The sequence below is a fragment of the Oreochromis niloticus genome, linkage group LG9 (genome assembly GCF_001858045.2).
Source record: "Oreochromis niloticus isolate F11D_XX linkage group LG9, O_niloticus_UMD_NMBU, whole genome shotgun sequence".
NCBI classification, from domain to species: Eukaryota; Metazoa; Chordata; class Actinopteri; order Cichliformes; family Cichlidae; genus Oreochromis; species Oreochromis niloticus.
Window position 1 is genome coordinate 24,102,637 of NC_031974.2, and position 14,988 is coordinate 24,117,624.

The window sequence follows — 14,988 nt, forward strand, 5'->3', positions numbered from 1 at the left end:
AGATTATTTAGCTTAACTTTTCATATTATGAGTGTGAATATAGAGGATTGATGCTCAAGTTAACATAGAAAGTTGGATGCATGAAGTCTGAAGAATATTTGGATGTTCAGTCTCTGAGAGCACATTTGGAGTCATGTAGACAGTTCAGTGTTGCCGGTGGGGGATTTGTGTTTTATTTCCAGCTTCTCATACACAAGGCACATCATATTCTAAAACAATCAAATTATTTACATGATAAAACACTTCATCAACTTCAGTGTGATATTCCAAGTGTATGACACATGTACCAAGTTCAAGTTTTAGAAAATCCACAGATTCAGTCGACTGCAGGTTTCCCCAACCTATTTAAACAGTACATTTGCATAATGACTGAAACTACCATCACTGGTGAACAAAGGCTGTGAGGTAAATTTCTTGATCCTTAATATGCAAATTTTCGTGACCATTGATCAACAACCATTGATCAATGAGCATTAATGTGTACGTCCTCATCATTGAAAGAGTGGCCACTGACTTGTAGGTGTTTTTGTAAACGTTTGTCCTACTGAAAACGTTACGTCCAGATGAACAGAATCAACTTTTTGGGATTTCCTTACCTGGATGATTGTGCACGCATCAAGGTATTTACAGAAGCCACAGATTCTATTGAATTCTAATATTTCTCAAATCAACAGGTTTTTAGATAAAGGGCCTAATATTCACCCCATGCCCATCGTTTACTAAAAGTACAGAAAACAGATCAGAATCCTGGTATCCTGTCAGCTCAGTCATTGATACTAGCTACTATTTACAGTATCTGTGATATTGAACATTAGCTGTTGGTAAGGCTCTCCACCTTGGCTGATATGTGTAGGACAAAGGACATACCCACCTGTGATGAGAAACTAAACACAAGACTTCATTACACTTTTTAACACCAAATATTTTTGAGACGTAATAACAATTAAACATGGAGGCAGTATTTCATTCTAGCAAAGTCCTCATTTATTGGAAGAAAAATCATTACAGATTCATGTTGACTTTCCAACAGTTACACCATATAAAAAGTGGACTTTATCAATCACTTACACAAGCCTTATCTACCCCACCAACTTTGACCAAACAAATTTTTGTATTTTCTTATTTTGTAAAAATGTAAACGATGCAGAAGTTCACTGAGTCAGTCAAACCTGCCTCTGCTTTAACTTTTAATTAACTTAATAAACTTGATAATTAAAATAAAATCCTGAAAAAATAAAATTATTGTCCAGTATATCAGAAATGCTCATCTTAAGGCTTCAGAATGATCGTTGAGAAATGAAAGAGGGATGTAACAGTAGCTACAGCCATATTTAGCTGTTAGCAAGGTTCTCCACTTTCTCTGTAAAAACTTGCACAGTGAAGTCCGGGGTTGTTCACATTCCATGCAGTGCTGAAGACACTGGTGTTGCAATCATAATGTCCATTGCCTGGTGGCATCGACCAGCCAAACATCTGAGGTGAGTTGTGGAGGGTCCATTGAGGTCCAGGGACAACATTGCCCACAGCATGAGGAAAGTGGGCCCATTCTCATGAAGCTGATGTCCAGTTGCTCGCTGAGTGAGGACGCTCCCTGAAACTGAATCACAGACACATGCACAGTCAGTAAAACCAAAATACAGAGTTCTTGTTTTAAATTATAATCAATACATTTCATCAAATTAAATGAATTCCCCAGATAATGACTGAATTAAAAACAGTTCTGTTTAATAATTGGAGATACTTACATGAAGTGGGACGCCCTGATTGAGATGCTGAGAATCTGGACTCCTCCTAAACTTTCTCCTTCGGTTTTGAAACCAAGTCTTCACCTAAAGATGGAAGAAAACAGAAGAAATTTAATGAGTACAATAAACCCAAAATTCAAAATGAATTCAGTTTCTTATGTTCTAGTAACCTTGAAAGACACTCACCTGTTTGTAGGTCAGTCCTGTCAACTCTGCCAACTCTGTCATCTCCCGTGGGTCAGGGTAATGTTTCTGATTAAAGTGATTGACAAGAGTTTTTAACTGGCTGTCTGAGAACAGCGCCCGGGTCCTTCCTTTGAGCACCTTGGCCTTTTCTTCCTTTACACACGTAGTACTTGTGACAGTGTTGCTGCCATCCTGGTTTCGTGGGGCAGCAAAAACCAGTTCCTCCTCCGTGAGAGAGCTGGAAACAGCTTCAGCAGTCTCAAACATGTTGTTTCTCATCTCCTTAGCGAGAGCTGCCTCAGCCCATGCAGCGAGTTCTTCCAAGGGAAGACTCCCTTCAAGGCTGCTGCCAGAAAACCACAAGTCTGTGAGGATAGAAAGACAGAGGCCAAGTAAGCACAAGTATATATGGTCCACAGGGGTCACCGTGGCTACTGATATCGTTTGGCACAGTTGAGTTTTTTAACAGAAAACAATACAAAAAGGATAAACTGATGAGCCTTAATCAGAACAATTTCCCACACACACAATTCCACTTGCTGAATTATTAAAATATGGCACCAGATGTCACCAATGAGAAAGTTTAAAAAGTGGCTCAAAGCCCAGATGGTCCTGAAGTGGACTCTCCGATCAGCTGTGGAGGGAGAAATGGTGACTTCTGCCATCAGGACTTACAACACAGAGTGAAAGAGTATTTTTGCTCAGAGTTGTCTTAGAGGTTAGCCAACTCTGTTCATATTAGCTCACTATGCAACAATGCTGAGTACATACCTGGAGAAAAGTGCATCCCATAATCTTCCATCTTTGAAATCCCAGTGATTAAAACAGGAAAGCTGGAATAAGTATCTCTGCTGAAAGAGCTCCAAACCAAGCAGGATAGTGCTATGTGTCCTAAGACTGACTTAAGAGCAATTCTCCTGGGCTTTTAAGGAGGTTTGTGGGTGTGTGCAGGAATGTGGGGGGTTGAGCTTCTTCTTTTGTGAGTTGCTTTTCAGGCAGTTTCTACCAACTGGCATCATTTACATTTCTTTAAAATGCTGTTTCTCAGGTCTTAAAACAGAAAGTACAATTAAAATTACAGCCATACAAATGAGCTTTACCAAATCCTTCCAACTCAAACTTTATAAAATATGGAACACTTAATGCCTAAAATTACTTTATCTTTTTCATCAGTGATGCTTCAAGAAACGACAAAGTGTGATCTCACACTCAGATTCTTGGTGTCATGGCTGTTTGGGGAATTTTGTTATTCTAAACCAGAGCTGTGTTTAACTCCAGTAACATCATTAGTGACTTAAGAACAATTCTCCTGATTCAGCTTGTAAAGAGTTTTGTGGATGAACAATTTATGGGTTTAAGTCATTTTTCATGACTTTTTAAAGAACATCAATTTATCAAAGTCAAAACGACTTGATATTTTACATTAGTCCTTACTACCAGCTTGCTGAACATAAGGATTCCTTTCAGGTCGTCATGATTTGGTCTTGTTCTGATCAACTCCTAAATGTTATGTGTCAAAGATTTGTTTGTTGCTTTAGTCATTATTTGTGTACTTTTTATGTCTTATCAGATCTTTAAATTTAAGAGTATTTAATTTCATACAAAGTGAATTTGATGGTTCTGTTGAAGTGGGTTTTATTTTTGATCCTTGTCCTCTTTTTTACAGAATGTATTTAGCACTGGTGTGTTTCATTGTTTTTTTCCACATTTCTATACACTATATCATATAAGGAAATATGATGGAAAAATACAAAGTATGTAATGATGTTTGATTTATGAAGTCACTTTCACTTTATAAAGATTTGGAACACATTTTGATATTTTGCCTTTACTGTAAGTAATGTGAGTCATCCAGGATACTTTGTGATGTGTTATCACTCCAAGAAGTTTTCTTTCAGATATTTTTTTTATTTTTATTTTTTTATTTATTTTTTAAATTTTTTGCAAAGGCCCAGATATTTTAAATTTATTATATTTAATTAATTATAGTTAAAACAAATGTTCCGAGATTACTCTCACAGCAGAGCACTTTATGGTTTGACGATAAATCCAAAGAAGAGAAGAAGTCTAAGTGGAGGCAAATCCACTCACTTTGTTGTTTGTGTTTGTCTGCAAACATGGTTTAAAAATACATTTAGCTGCTTCATTTCTGGACTTTATGCTTTAAGTTAGACATGTCAACACAAACACCTTTACCCACATTTATCTCTCGTGGCCCTGGTGCCATCTGTCTGCATTGACTTGATAATTAATCAGAGGTAGCAGGATGTGATACAGGAACTCTAAGAGACACATTAGCATATGTTTAGTGGTCACTGGCTGAACTGGGTGTGTCTCTGATTATGAATGAGCCAGAGGGGGCCAGATGTATGTGTCTGTGGGGTTTATGGGCGGCGTTGGTGTGGAGCGTTAACCTTGCTATTGTTTACATTGACTTATGTGGATGTTTTATAATTTCAGACACTTTTACAATATAGAGGTGCTTTTCAAAGAAGGTGAAGCTACCATAAAACTCTAGAAAATTCTCCAAATGACCTGCAGCAAATAGATCTATAGATCTAATAGAAAGTGAAGTACAGATCAGTGCTCAGATCAGAGATTAGTTTTGACCAGGAACATAAATGTAGTTTGCATTAAACATGTCAACAGATGTGGTTGACATGAAAGCAGAACAGGCTGAACTCAAGTATCATTTGTTATTACAGTGAGAGAAAGAAGTGGGTCAGTGAGAAATATCCATAAAGAGCATGATTTAGCACTAGCTGCAGCTCACAGTCAGCAACTCATCAGTTGTGTTGATTATAATAAATGAGAATTTCCTCTTCAGGCTCACAGCTCACAGAACTGTACAGTTTCTGAGAAAAGTCCAGATTACAGTACTGTACTTCTAATACTGTCATCTTTGAACTGATATTACAGGAAAACTCTTAGAAGTGATGCAAATATTAGTTAAACAAGAATCAAAATGTAATTGAATTACATTCTGTTTTGTTTGGTGAAAAATAGATAAGAAGTTTAAAAAGTCACATTTTTTAAACTCCTATATAAGTTAGTTCCAGCAGGAAACTGTATGGGACTTTTATTGGCTGAATCAATTTTGGGTTAATTCTATAGGACTAGATTGAGCTACATGAAGAGAAGAACGATTTCTTTTTACTAAAAACTCACAGAAAACCTGATATGCTGTCAGTTCAATCGTTGTTTCTCCCTGGCATCATTTACATTAGCCGTTATTAAAGGAGCATTAGCTGTTGGCAACACTCTCCACTTTCTATTTCCAAACTTGCACTGTGAAGCCCAGTGTTGTTCACATTGATAGCAGCTCTGAAGACGCTCGGGTTTAATTCATGATGGCCGAGGCCTGGTGACATGGACCAGCCAAACATCTGGGCGAGTTGGGGAAGCTTGACTGTGATTCGGGCACAATGTTGCCCACAGTGCACAGATAGAGGGCATGATTATATTGTGGGTTTTGGTAAAGGTTAAGATTAAAGTGATGGAGAAGAATTTTTTCATCTATGTGAGAAAATCCCCTTGGCCTTTCCTTCATCCTCAAACATAGTGCTTGACATCTGTGGAGTATGCAGAGTGACAGTGTTGTTGCCATAATGGTTACTTGAGGCTTTTCCCCTCCTCTATTTATTGATGAAGACTTAAAAAATAAGTAGTAAGTTTAAAAGAAGTAACAAAGATGTCAGCTTGTGCTGAGAGCATGGGCCTATTCCTGTATCTGGATCCATATTTGCTCACTTTATCCTCTCCAGCCTTGATGTGATGCTCCACGTAGAGATGCTTCCTCAAATGGGTTTTTGTTAGCAAATTGGAGCGACTTCAAGAACGAACTAAACGTCTCTGAGAAGCTGAGACTGGGCCTGCATACTTGTGTGGAACCTTCTTTAAGTCTCAGTGATTCACTGAGATAGAAAACAACTTGAAAGAGTGAGTGATGAATGAAAGCAAAGAAATTAAACAAACTTCATGCTTCATGCTGATAGGAAGGCAACAGAGACTAAAAATAACCACACATTAAAAGCAAACTATACAGAAGACCATCTCTGAGAGCACAACGTATCAGAACTTAAAGCACATGGGCTAGAAGCAGCAGAAGACCACACTGGCTACAACAATTGTCAGCTAAGAACAGCAAACTGAGGAAACAGACTCACAAATAGTATGAAATTTGCTTTGTTGAGATTCAGTGTTAATTGATTATTTTAAAAAAACAACTCTTCAATTTTTAAAAAATTCATTTTCTAGTTCATTCAGAAGTTGTTCCAAGTTACTTCCACAATAACTTTGCGTCATCTGCAAACAATATGACTTCTATGTCTTTGAAATTACCTCAAATTAAGAAATGTTAACACAAACACATTTACCCTCATTTATCTCTCATGGCCCTGGTGCCATTTGTCTGCATTGACTTGGTAATTAATCAGAGGTAGCAGGATGTGAGGCAGGAACTCTAAGAGACACATTAGCGTATGTTTAGTGGTCACTGGCTGAACTGGGTGTGTCTCTAATTCTGAATGAGCCAGAGGGGGCCAGATGCATGTGTCTGTGGGGTTTATGATGGGCGTTGATGTGGATCGTTAGTCTTGCTGTTGTTTACATTGACTTATGTGGGTGTTTTAGTGTCAGAGACTTTTACAATGTAGAGATGCATTTCAAAGAAGGTGAAACTACCATTTGTTACCTTATAAACTCAGTAATGTTCTCCGCATGATCACAAAGATCAAACTGAGGAAACAGACTCACAAATATTAGACAATAAGAGATTGGAGAAATGTTTCCTGGTCTGATGAGTCTCCATTTCTGCTGTGACATTCTGGGTCAGAGGCTAAACACAAGATTTTATGACTTGCAAAGTGCAACATGCATGCACTTTTTAACATCCTATCAAATATTGTAGATTATCATTTTAGAAAGTAAAACAAAACATGCAGGCAGTATTTAATCCTGGCAAAGTCGTCATTTATTGGAAGAAAATGGATGGCACTGATTCGTCTAAGGAGCGAACACCATCCCCACAGACACAGCGGCCAGGGAGGCAGAAGAACGGCACATGAAGGCCCTGAGTAAATGTGGTTATCCCAGCTGGACTTTTGTCAAAGCTGGAAAGACACCTAAAGAAACCTCGAGCCGATCCAGGAGAGAAGGACAACCGCTACCCAAGCGAAAACCTGTAGTGATCCCATATGTGTCAGGAGTATCGGAACAGTTGAGAAGCATTTTTTCTAAACACCGCGTCTCTGTGGCTTTTAAACCCCAAAACACGCTGCGCCAAAAACTGGTCCACCCCAAGGATCGGGTCCCCCGACACAAACAGAGTAACATAGTGTACGCTGTTAAGTGCCAGGAGGATTGCCAGGATTTATACATCGGGGAAACCAAACAACCTCTGGCGAAGCGGATGGCACAACACAGAAGAGCTACCTCGTCAGGCCAGGACTCTGCAGTTTATTTACACCTACAGGCCAGTGGACACTCTTTCAACGATTAGGATGTACACATCCTGGACAGGGAGGAACGCTGGTTTGAGCGCGGAGTCAAGGAGGCCATTTACGTGAAAAGGGAAAGACCATCTCTGAATCGAGGAGGGGGCCTAAGGGTACATCTTTCGCCATCTTACAATGCTGTGATTGCAGCCATTCCCCAACTCTCTGTGAATGGTACTCATGGCCATTGATCAGTGTTCTTTGATCAGTGGGTTTTGGTCAGTGATTGTTGATCAATGGTCATGGGAATTTGCATAATTATGATTAAGGAACTGACCTCACAGCTCATTGTTCCTTCAGTGGGCTGGTTTCAGTCATTATGCAAATGTACTGTTTATAAGGTTTGGGGAAACCTGCAGTCTGCTGAGACTGAAGAAGTCACTTGGATGAGTGACGAAACGTTTCTCCCACAAAACGCTACGTCCAGATGAACAGATTCAACTTTTGGAGATCTGTTATTTATCATCAGTTTATTAATGATAGAAATTGTTTGACTCCCAAATAGTATGAGTTTTGTTTTGCTCAGATTCAGTGTTAATTGATTATTAAAAAAAAAACTCTTCAATTGTTTTAAAATTCATTTTCTAGTTCATTCAGAAGTTGTTCCAAGTTACTTCCACAATAAATTTGTGTCATCTGCAAACAATATGACTTCTATGTCTTTGAAAGTACTTCAAATTAAGACACGTGAACACAAACACCTTCACCCTCATTTACCTCATGGCCCTGGTGCCATCTGTCTGCATTGACTTGATAATTAATCAGAGGTAGCAGGATGTGATACAGGAACTCTAAGAGACACATTAGAGTATGTTTAGTGGTCACTGGCTGAACTGGGTGCGTCTCTAATTCTGAATGAGCCAGAGGGGGCCAGATGCATGTGTCTGTGGGTTTATGACGGGCGTTGGTGTGGATCGTTAGTCTTGCTATTGTTTACACTGACTTATGTGGGTGTTTTAGTGTCAGAGACTTTTACAATGTAGAAGGTGAAACTACCATTTGCTACCTTATAAACTCAGTAATGTTCTCCACATGATCACAAAGATCTAAATTAGAGGTGTAAGTCATTATTTGTATGTAATATTGGTATAGTTTGACTTATTTTAAAACATTTTACACATATCAGGTTTCAAAACTCACTGAAATAATGCAGATTTCATGCAAAATATATTTAAAGAGGAGCTGTGTTTGCTCTGATACATTTGAAATTATAAACTATGTGCACAAATCTTCTGATAATAGAAAGTAAATCAAACTGGTTTCTTGTCTGAAACAACCAGAGCAGGAAGTTAAATCAAAATCATCTAACACAGATCCAGTTGACATAAAAGCAGAACAGGCTAAACTGTTCTCAACTCACCAGTGAGAAATATCTATAAAAATCATGATTTACACCAGCTGCAGCTCACAGTCAGCAACTCATCAGGTTTGGTTTTCTTTACTAAATGAGAATTTTTCACATTATATTGTCCATCATGTATTTCAAACACATGAATAAAGATCCAGAGTTTATTTAATTGATTTAATTTCAGTTGCCACTTTCAGACTGTTTCATTTAATAAAGTTAATAAAGACAAAACGAGTGGTCAGTGGTCATCGTGATATTGAGTGTCAGAGTTTTTTTAATGGTTTGTCCGAGTGTGAAAACCTTGTTTTGGCCTCAACAAGCTGCTGTGGGGGTTTACACAGAGGTGCAACTTAAGGCCTGCAGGTCAAATTATCATGATGTTGCATTTGCAAAAATGCTCTATGTGAGTGGAAAGTTCTTTGGGTGATCTAATACTGCGTTAATTGATGCAAACATGGAGTGAGTTCATTTCAGTAATTAGCTGCTAAGTGCTGCTCAAACATGAGCACACCAGTGAGGGAGCCAGTGATGTCCTCACCAAAATAATTCTTGTGAGCAGTTTTAACATGTTTATGTGTGAAAACAGTGTGGCAGTTTAGGTCAATTAAAGGAGGCTGAAGAGGAATCAGTGTGGTTTTCTGAGGGTGGTGTGGTAGAGGACTTCATGTGTAGCTGACTGATAAAGTCCACTTCTTATATATGTTGTTATAACTCTTTCAAAGTCACCAATGCATTTATCTGCAATGACTTTTCCTCCAATGAGGACAGTGGTAGAATGAAATACTGCTTCTGTTAAATGCTGTTAAAAAAGACTCAGAAATCTCGCTGTGTCATGTCACACCCACCAACCAAAGGAAGAGTTTGATGTGTTTTGAGCTCAAGTCTCTCATCACAGGCTGATGTGTGCTTCCTCCAGCACACTGATACAGCTGGTGGATGTAGTTCAGTAGAAAGAAAACAGTTCCTACATTGTTAATAAAAGTTTGTGGATTTCATTTTGAGTCAGGCGTGATTTCTAAAAACAGACTTTGCTGCTGAGGAAAACTTTTGTTACTCTGAGAAACACATCACAAGTCCATCTTGTTCTGATTTACTGTAGAGACTTATTTACAAACCTGGGAAACAATCTAGATGGATAAACAGAACTACAGTACTACTTCAGGACTCCAAAAATGTCACCAAACAAAACTGAATCCATTTCACTGACATTACAATTCCTGTGGACGGCTAAACTTAAGCTTAAGTTGGTTATTGTTGTCTTGGGGGGCTCTGTTACTTTTCCCTCCCCACAGATGGAGCAGAGAAGAAGAAAAAGCAGCTCAGGAGTCATCAGCCCCTCACCCCACACTTCAAGCCGGCTTGAGTAGATATTCTGTAAAAAGAGCTGTGTGATAAAACCAGTGATACGTCTGAGGCAGTTTCAAGCTCTGTCTCAGAGCAGAAACAAGATTTTGCTGTCCCAAGAAGCCAGGATGGCAACATCACTGCCACTCTGCACGATCCCAGCACTGCTCCAGAGAAACCTAAAGGAAAGGCCCGGGTGGTGTTCACAGAGAGACAGTTAAATATTCTTGTCCATCAGTTTAATTTGAAACATTACTATGACCCAAGAGAGATGAAACAGCTGGCAGAGATGACAGGACTGACTTACAAACAGGTGAGTATTTTTCAACTTACTACAACAGAAGAAAAATAAATTTTGGCTCCATTGTACTGATTTAATGTTTTCTGTTTTCTTCCATCTTTAGATAAAAACTTGGTTTCAAAACAGACGGAGTAAGTTTAGGAGGAGGTCACATCCTCAGCATGTGAATCAGGGCGTCCCACTTCATGTAAGTATCTCCTATTATTAAAAAGCACTGTTTCTGATTCTGTCATTATCTGGGGAATTGATTGTATTTACTGAAATGTAATGGCAATAATTTAAAACAAGAATTTTAGAAGTATTCTCGTTTTACTGACAGTCCACCTGTCTGTGATTCAGTTTCAGGGAGAGGGGCAGCCCCCACTCAGGCAGCAGTACACCCAGCACCTGGATGTAAACTTAATCACAAATGGTGCAAATTATCAGGGCCCCTATCCTCATCCTGTGGATAATTTTGTGGCTGGACCTCAATGGACCTTCCCCACCTCACCACAGACGCTTGGCTGGTCGATGCCACCAGGCAACCGCAATTATGAATTCAACCCCGGTGTATGAATGCACAACACAACAACTCCGGGCTTCACAATACAAGTTTTGAAGGAGCAAGTGGAGAGCCTTGCCAGCAGCTAATGATCCTTTAACTACAAATATTGTCATTCATATCAGCATTCTTTGTATTACATTTTAATCTTCTTTTTTTCATGTAGCTCAACATAACAGAGTCTCTTTCAGTAAATGAAAGGAACATGGTGAATTTTCGGCCCTTTATTTTTAATCATCGGACTAAAAAAAAAATTGAATTCAGTCGACTCTGGCTATTGTAAATACATTTTAGTCTATCCAGAAATATTAAGAGATGAAGTCATGAAAATTTGTTTTGTTTCAGTTGTATCTTCCAGTATTTGTAAAAAATAATGGACATGAAGAATATTATCTGCCTTGTGTATGAGAAACTGTAAATACAATATTAGTTTCACCAATTCAAAACTTTCTACATGTCTCAAATCCTTCAGTCAGAGACTGAACATCCAAATGTTTTAGAGACTTTAGACCTCTATCTTTCCATGTTAACTTGAGCTACAATCCTCTATATTCACAATCACAGTATGAGACACCGTGTCAAGCTCACAGTCTACGCCTCACTATGTCTCCTGATTTATTTATTTTTACAAATAACCGCTGCACATGAAGATAAATCCACAGATGCATAATCCAGCAATCATCTTGTGGTGTGTCTTTTAGAGAGAGAGAGAGTATGAGTGTGTGTGTGTGTTTCTTTGTCACAGTTGTACTTGATTATGAAGGTGGGAAGCTGCAATAACGGCCCCCAGGAGCCAGAGGCAGACAGAGATGGATCCAGAAGAACCGGGCCATCTGGCACCTCCAAGAGTAACAAAGACCTGAGGCCACACATCTCAGCGACATCCACCTGTCCATCCCAGCAGGAGAAGCACCAGATGGGGCTCCCCCAGATGGAGGCTGAGAATCCTGCATGAGTTTGTCTGAAAAGTACTTTGTGCAGGGGTCTGGGTCTGTCTGAGAGGTTTCCCTCTTCCTCACTGAGTTTGTTTTGCTGCTCTTTCTGGGAAAAAATAAAAACTTCTCTTTTGTCGTCTCTTTTTCTTTATAAACTGGTGGTGTTGCCACAGTAGAGTATCTCTCGGTTTGTGGGCTCATCTAAAGGTAACCACCGAGCAAACTTTAATGTGAGTTCAGTTAATCTTGAGTTTAGCTCCTGAATGAGGTCTTCTGCTGCTCTACTCGGTGTCTGTTCACAGTTTAATGTGAACACGTTGAGAGAAGAGTGAGAGAGTGTTTGGAGAAAAACACCAACTAATCATTAGCTCAACACGCTGGGAGAAGTTGAGTGTTTTCTCACAGAAAGTTGGACAATAAACTTTATTGTCCAGCTGCTGTGGATGAACACATCAGTGGAATTCAATTGTTAATTAATCAATTGATTATATTCATATCTGTGATTCCCAAAGAGGATAAGGACATAACAGGATGTGGGGAATATAGACCAACGTGAAATTGAAAACTGAAAACTATTGTGCTGATGAAAAGCAGTATTACATTTGGTTAGTTTGGGGTCAAAACAAATGAAAGAAAAAGAATTCTTCCAAAAGTTTGTTGGAGAATTCTTAATGTAAAAAGTGACAGTTATACAATCTGTAAAGGAGAATTAATTGGATGAGATTTTTGGAAAGTTCTTATCAAATCAATTAGTTGCCTCGACAAAGCAGGTGCAGACTTATTGTTAAAGAGTTGAATGTGGTTCAAATGGCACCTGACCTAGAAACATGTAAGATTTAATGTCTTCATAGAGTTTATATAACACCACATGGGCTCGTCTGGGAGTTGAACCCGGGACCTCTCACCTGAAGCGAGAATCATTCCCCTTGACCAAAATGCAACACGGGAGAAGAATGTATGAAAGATTGTGTTGAAAGCTGACTGAATGTCCTGCAGCTGTATGTGAGGCACTCAGGGAACACTGCTCATTTAGAAATCTGTTTCAAAAGTGTTACAAATGCATACAGTATGATCCACAAGTGCAAACTAAGATTTAAAAAAGTCTTCATCTTCAGTGAATGTTGTGTAACTTTTGAGGACTCACAAGTGTGCGCTTCAATCCAAACACAAAAACAAAACAATGTGACCACACGTAAAACTGTTTGACAAATTCTATGAAACATTCACGCTCCAGTGGATGCATCAGAAAGCAACTTGGGATTAGTATCTTGGCCAACTATATGTGGCTTGCAAACTGGAGCAGCCAGGGATCAAACCACAAAGCTTCTGATCAGAAGGTGACTTGTGCTAAATCTTGAGCAACAACCACACTGGGATGAGCCAGTTTAGACATCCAAGATAAAATGTCACATTGGTTAATTAAAGATTTAGAGATTGTTACATGGAAGACAAAAGAAATGTTCCTGTCTCATGTGTCTTCGTTATCCAGAGATTTCATGGCTTCATGGTGTAGTTGAATGACTTTTTGCACCAACCAGGCCGAGTTTATCTGCAAAGCGACACAAGTTATTTTGAGGTTCATCAATCAACTAGTAACAGATCTAACCTTATTCAGTGGGAACAAGTATCAATCTATACTTTTCCTATGAAAAACCTTCTAAAGCTGTCTATAATTTTACCTCCAAAGTTCATCAGCAAACAGTCTGAATGCCTGTAATTTCCCGGCTGTACTCAAACCCATTAATTGAACCTGAAAACTTGCTGTGACTCCAAACCCAAGTAAATTATGGCTAATGTCACACTTGGATCTGGTGATAGAGAAGTGAGTCAGTGTAACCTTTATTAAATCAGGCAAAACAACACATTCGTATACGCTGTGGCGGCCTGCAGAAAGCAAAACCTCTTAAAGAAATGGAGCTAAGGGTAAGCTGAAGCCATCTGATGTTTATGTTAATGAATAAAACACACTGACACATTTTGTCTTAGTTTTTATTGTTTATTAAAATACTTTTAAATCTCTAGTTTTAGCTCACAAAGAGTGAGACTCAATTATTTTTTTTCTTTCATGAGAAATAGTTTAAGCCATAAAAAAGGAATGATGACATTTAGGATATTAACCATCTAGTCCAGCAGGTGGCGGTAATGCACCTTAAAGCTCTAACCGCCAAAGAAAAACCCAAAAGAAGAAGAAGAAGCCGCAGAGTTCCCGCTTCATTGCGTTTGTGTTTTAGTTCATTGTTCTTCCTCATCTAAAGTGAAGCACTAAGGTAACTTTGATCTGAGTTCAGTCAATCTTGAGTTTAGCTTCTGAGTGAAGTTTTCTGTTGCTCTCGGTCTCTGTTGTCAGTTATTTGTTAACCTGTTGAAAGAAAAAGCCTCTACATCAAGTCAAGCTGCTATAAACTAATTTACAAGAAGATATCAACAAATGCTAATGAAACACAGAGAAGAAAACTGTTATTATTAGAAGAAAGCTTTAAAATGAGCTAAGTGTAATCAGAGTTTCTATTATTTTTTTGGTTTGTTACTAAGCGCTAGTTAGCATCTCTGTGTCTATCATTTTATGAATGCAGCTAGCTAACCAAGCTAGCTAGCCCCACCCTTCATCCATTTAAGGTAATTTAAATTCCAAAAATTCCAACATGTTGGCTTTAAAAGTGCTATAATAAAATACATTTATGAGAAATGTAAAAATAAATGTATTCCAGGCTAAAACACAGCTGCCTTTGTCTTATCAGTGCAAAGTTGTGCCAGCCCACAGGGCATTTGATTGTAAAAACTGGCCTCACTCTGAGAGGCCTGTTATTAGAATCATTTTAAAGATTATTTGATATATTCTGATCAGTATTCAGCGAGTGAGTCTGATTAACTGTTAGCAAAATAATAATGATAGGCCAGAGATACCAGAGACACATTTTTAAAACAAATACAGCTTCGGCCCCTAAGAGGGAATCTGTGTTCAAATTTTATCACATTTCAAAGTACTGCTGATTTTTTAAAGCTCTATAATTTTTTGGAGGTTGAGATCATTTTCATGTTTGCAAACAAAACTGAAATGGAGGAACAAAAATAAATAGAATAGAATACAATAGA

The 14,988-nt window shown here is 38.5% G+C and overlaps 2 protein-coding genes across 2 annotated transcripts; one reads left to right on the forward strand and one right to left on the reverse strand.

The window, feature by feature from the left end:
- Positions 1-1,432: 1,432 nt before the first annotated feature.
- On the reverse strand, positions 1,433-2,733 carry LOC109203487 (homeobox protein NANOG-like). The gene is made up of 4 exons (XM_019362864.1): positions 2,703-2,733; positions 1,932-2,296; positions 1,746-1,829; positions 1,433-1,597 (listed from the first exon to the last, which is right to left on the reverse strand). The coding sequence occupies exons 1-4, from the start codon at positions 2,731-2,733 to the stop codon at positions 1,433-1,435; spliced, it is 645 nt and encodes a 214-aa protein (XP_019218409.1).
- Positions 2,734-10,191: 7,458 nt separating this feature from the next.
- On the forward strand, positions 10,192-10,993 carry LOC112847841 (homeobox protein NANOG-like). Its single transcript, XM_025910330.1, has 3 exons — positions 10,192-10,431; positions 10,523-10,606; positions 10,759-10,993. The coding sequence occupies exons 1-3, from the start codon at positions 10,390-10,392 to the stop codon at positions 10,972-10,974; spliced, it is 342 nt and encodes a 113-aa protein (XP_025766115.1). The 5' UTR covers positions 10,192-10,389; the 3' UTR covers positions 10,975-10,993.
- The last annotated feature ends 3,995 nt before the right edge of the window (positions 10,994-14,988 follow it).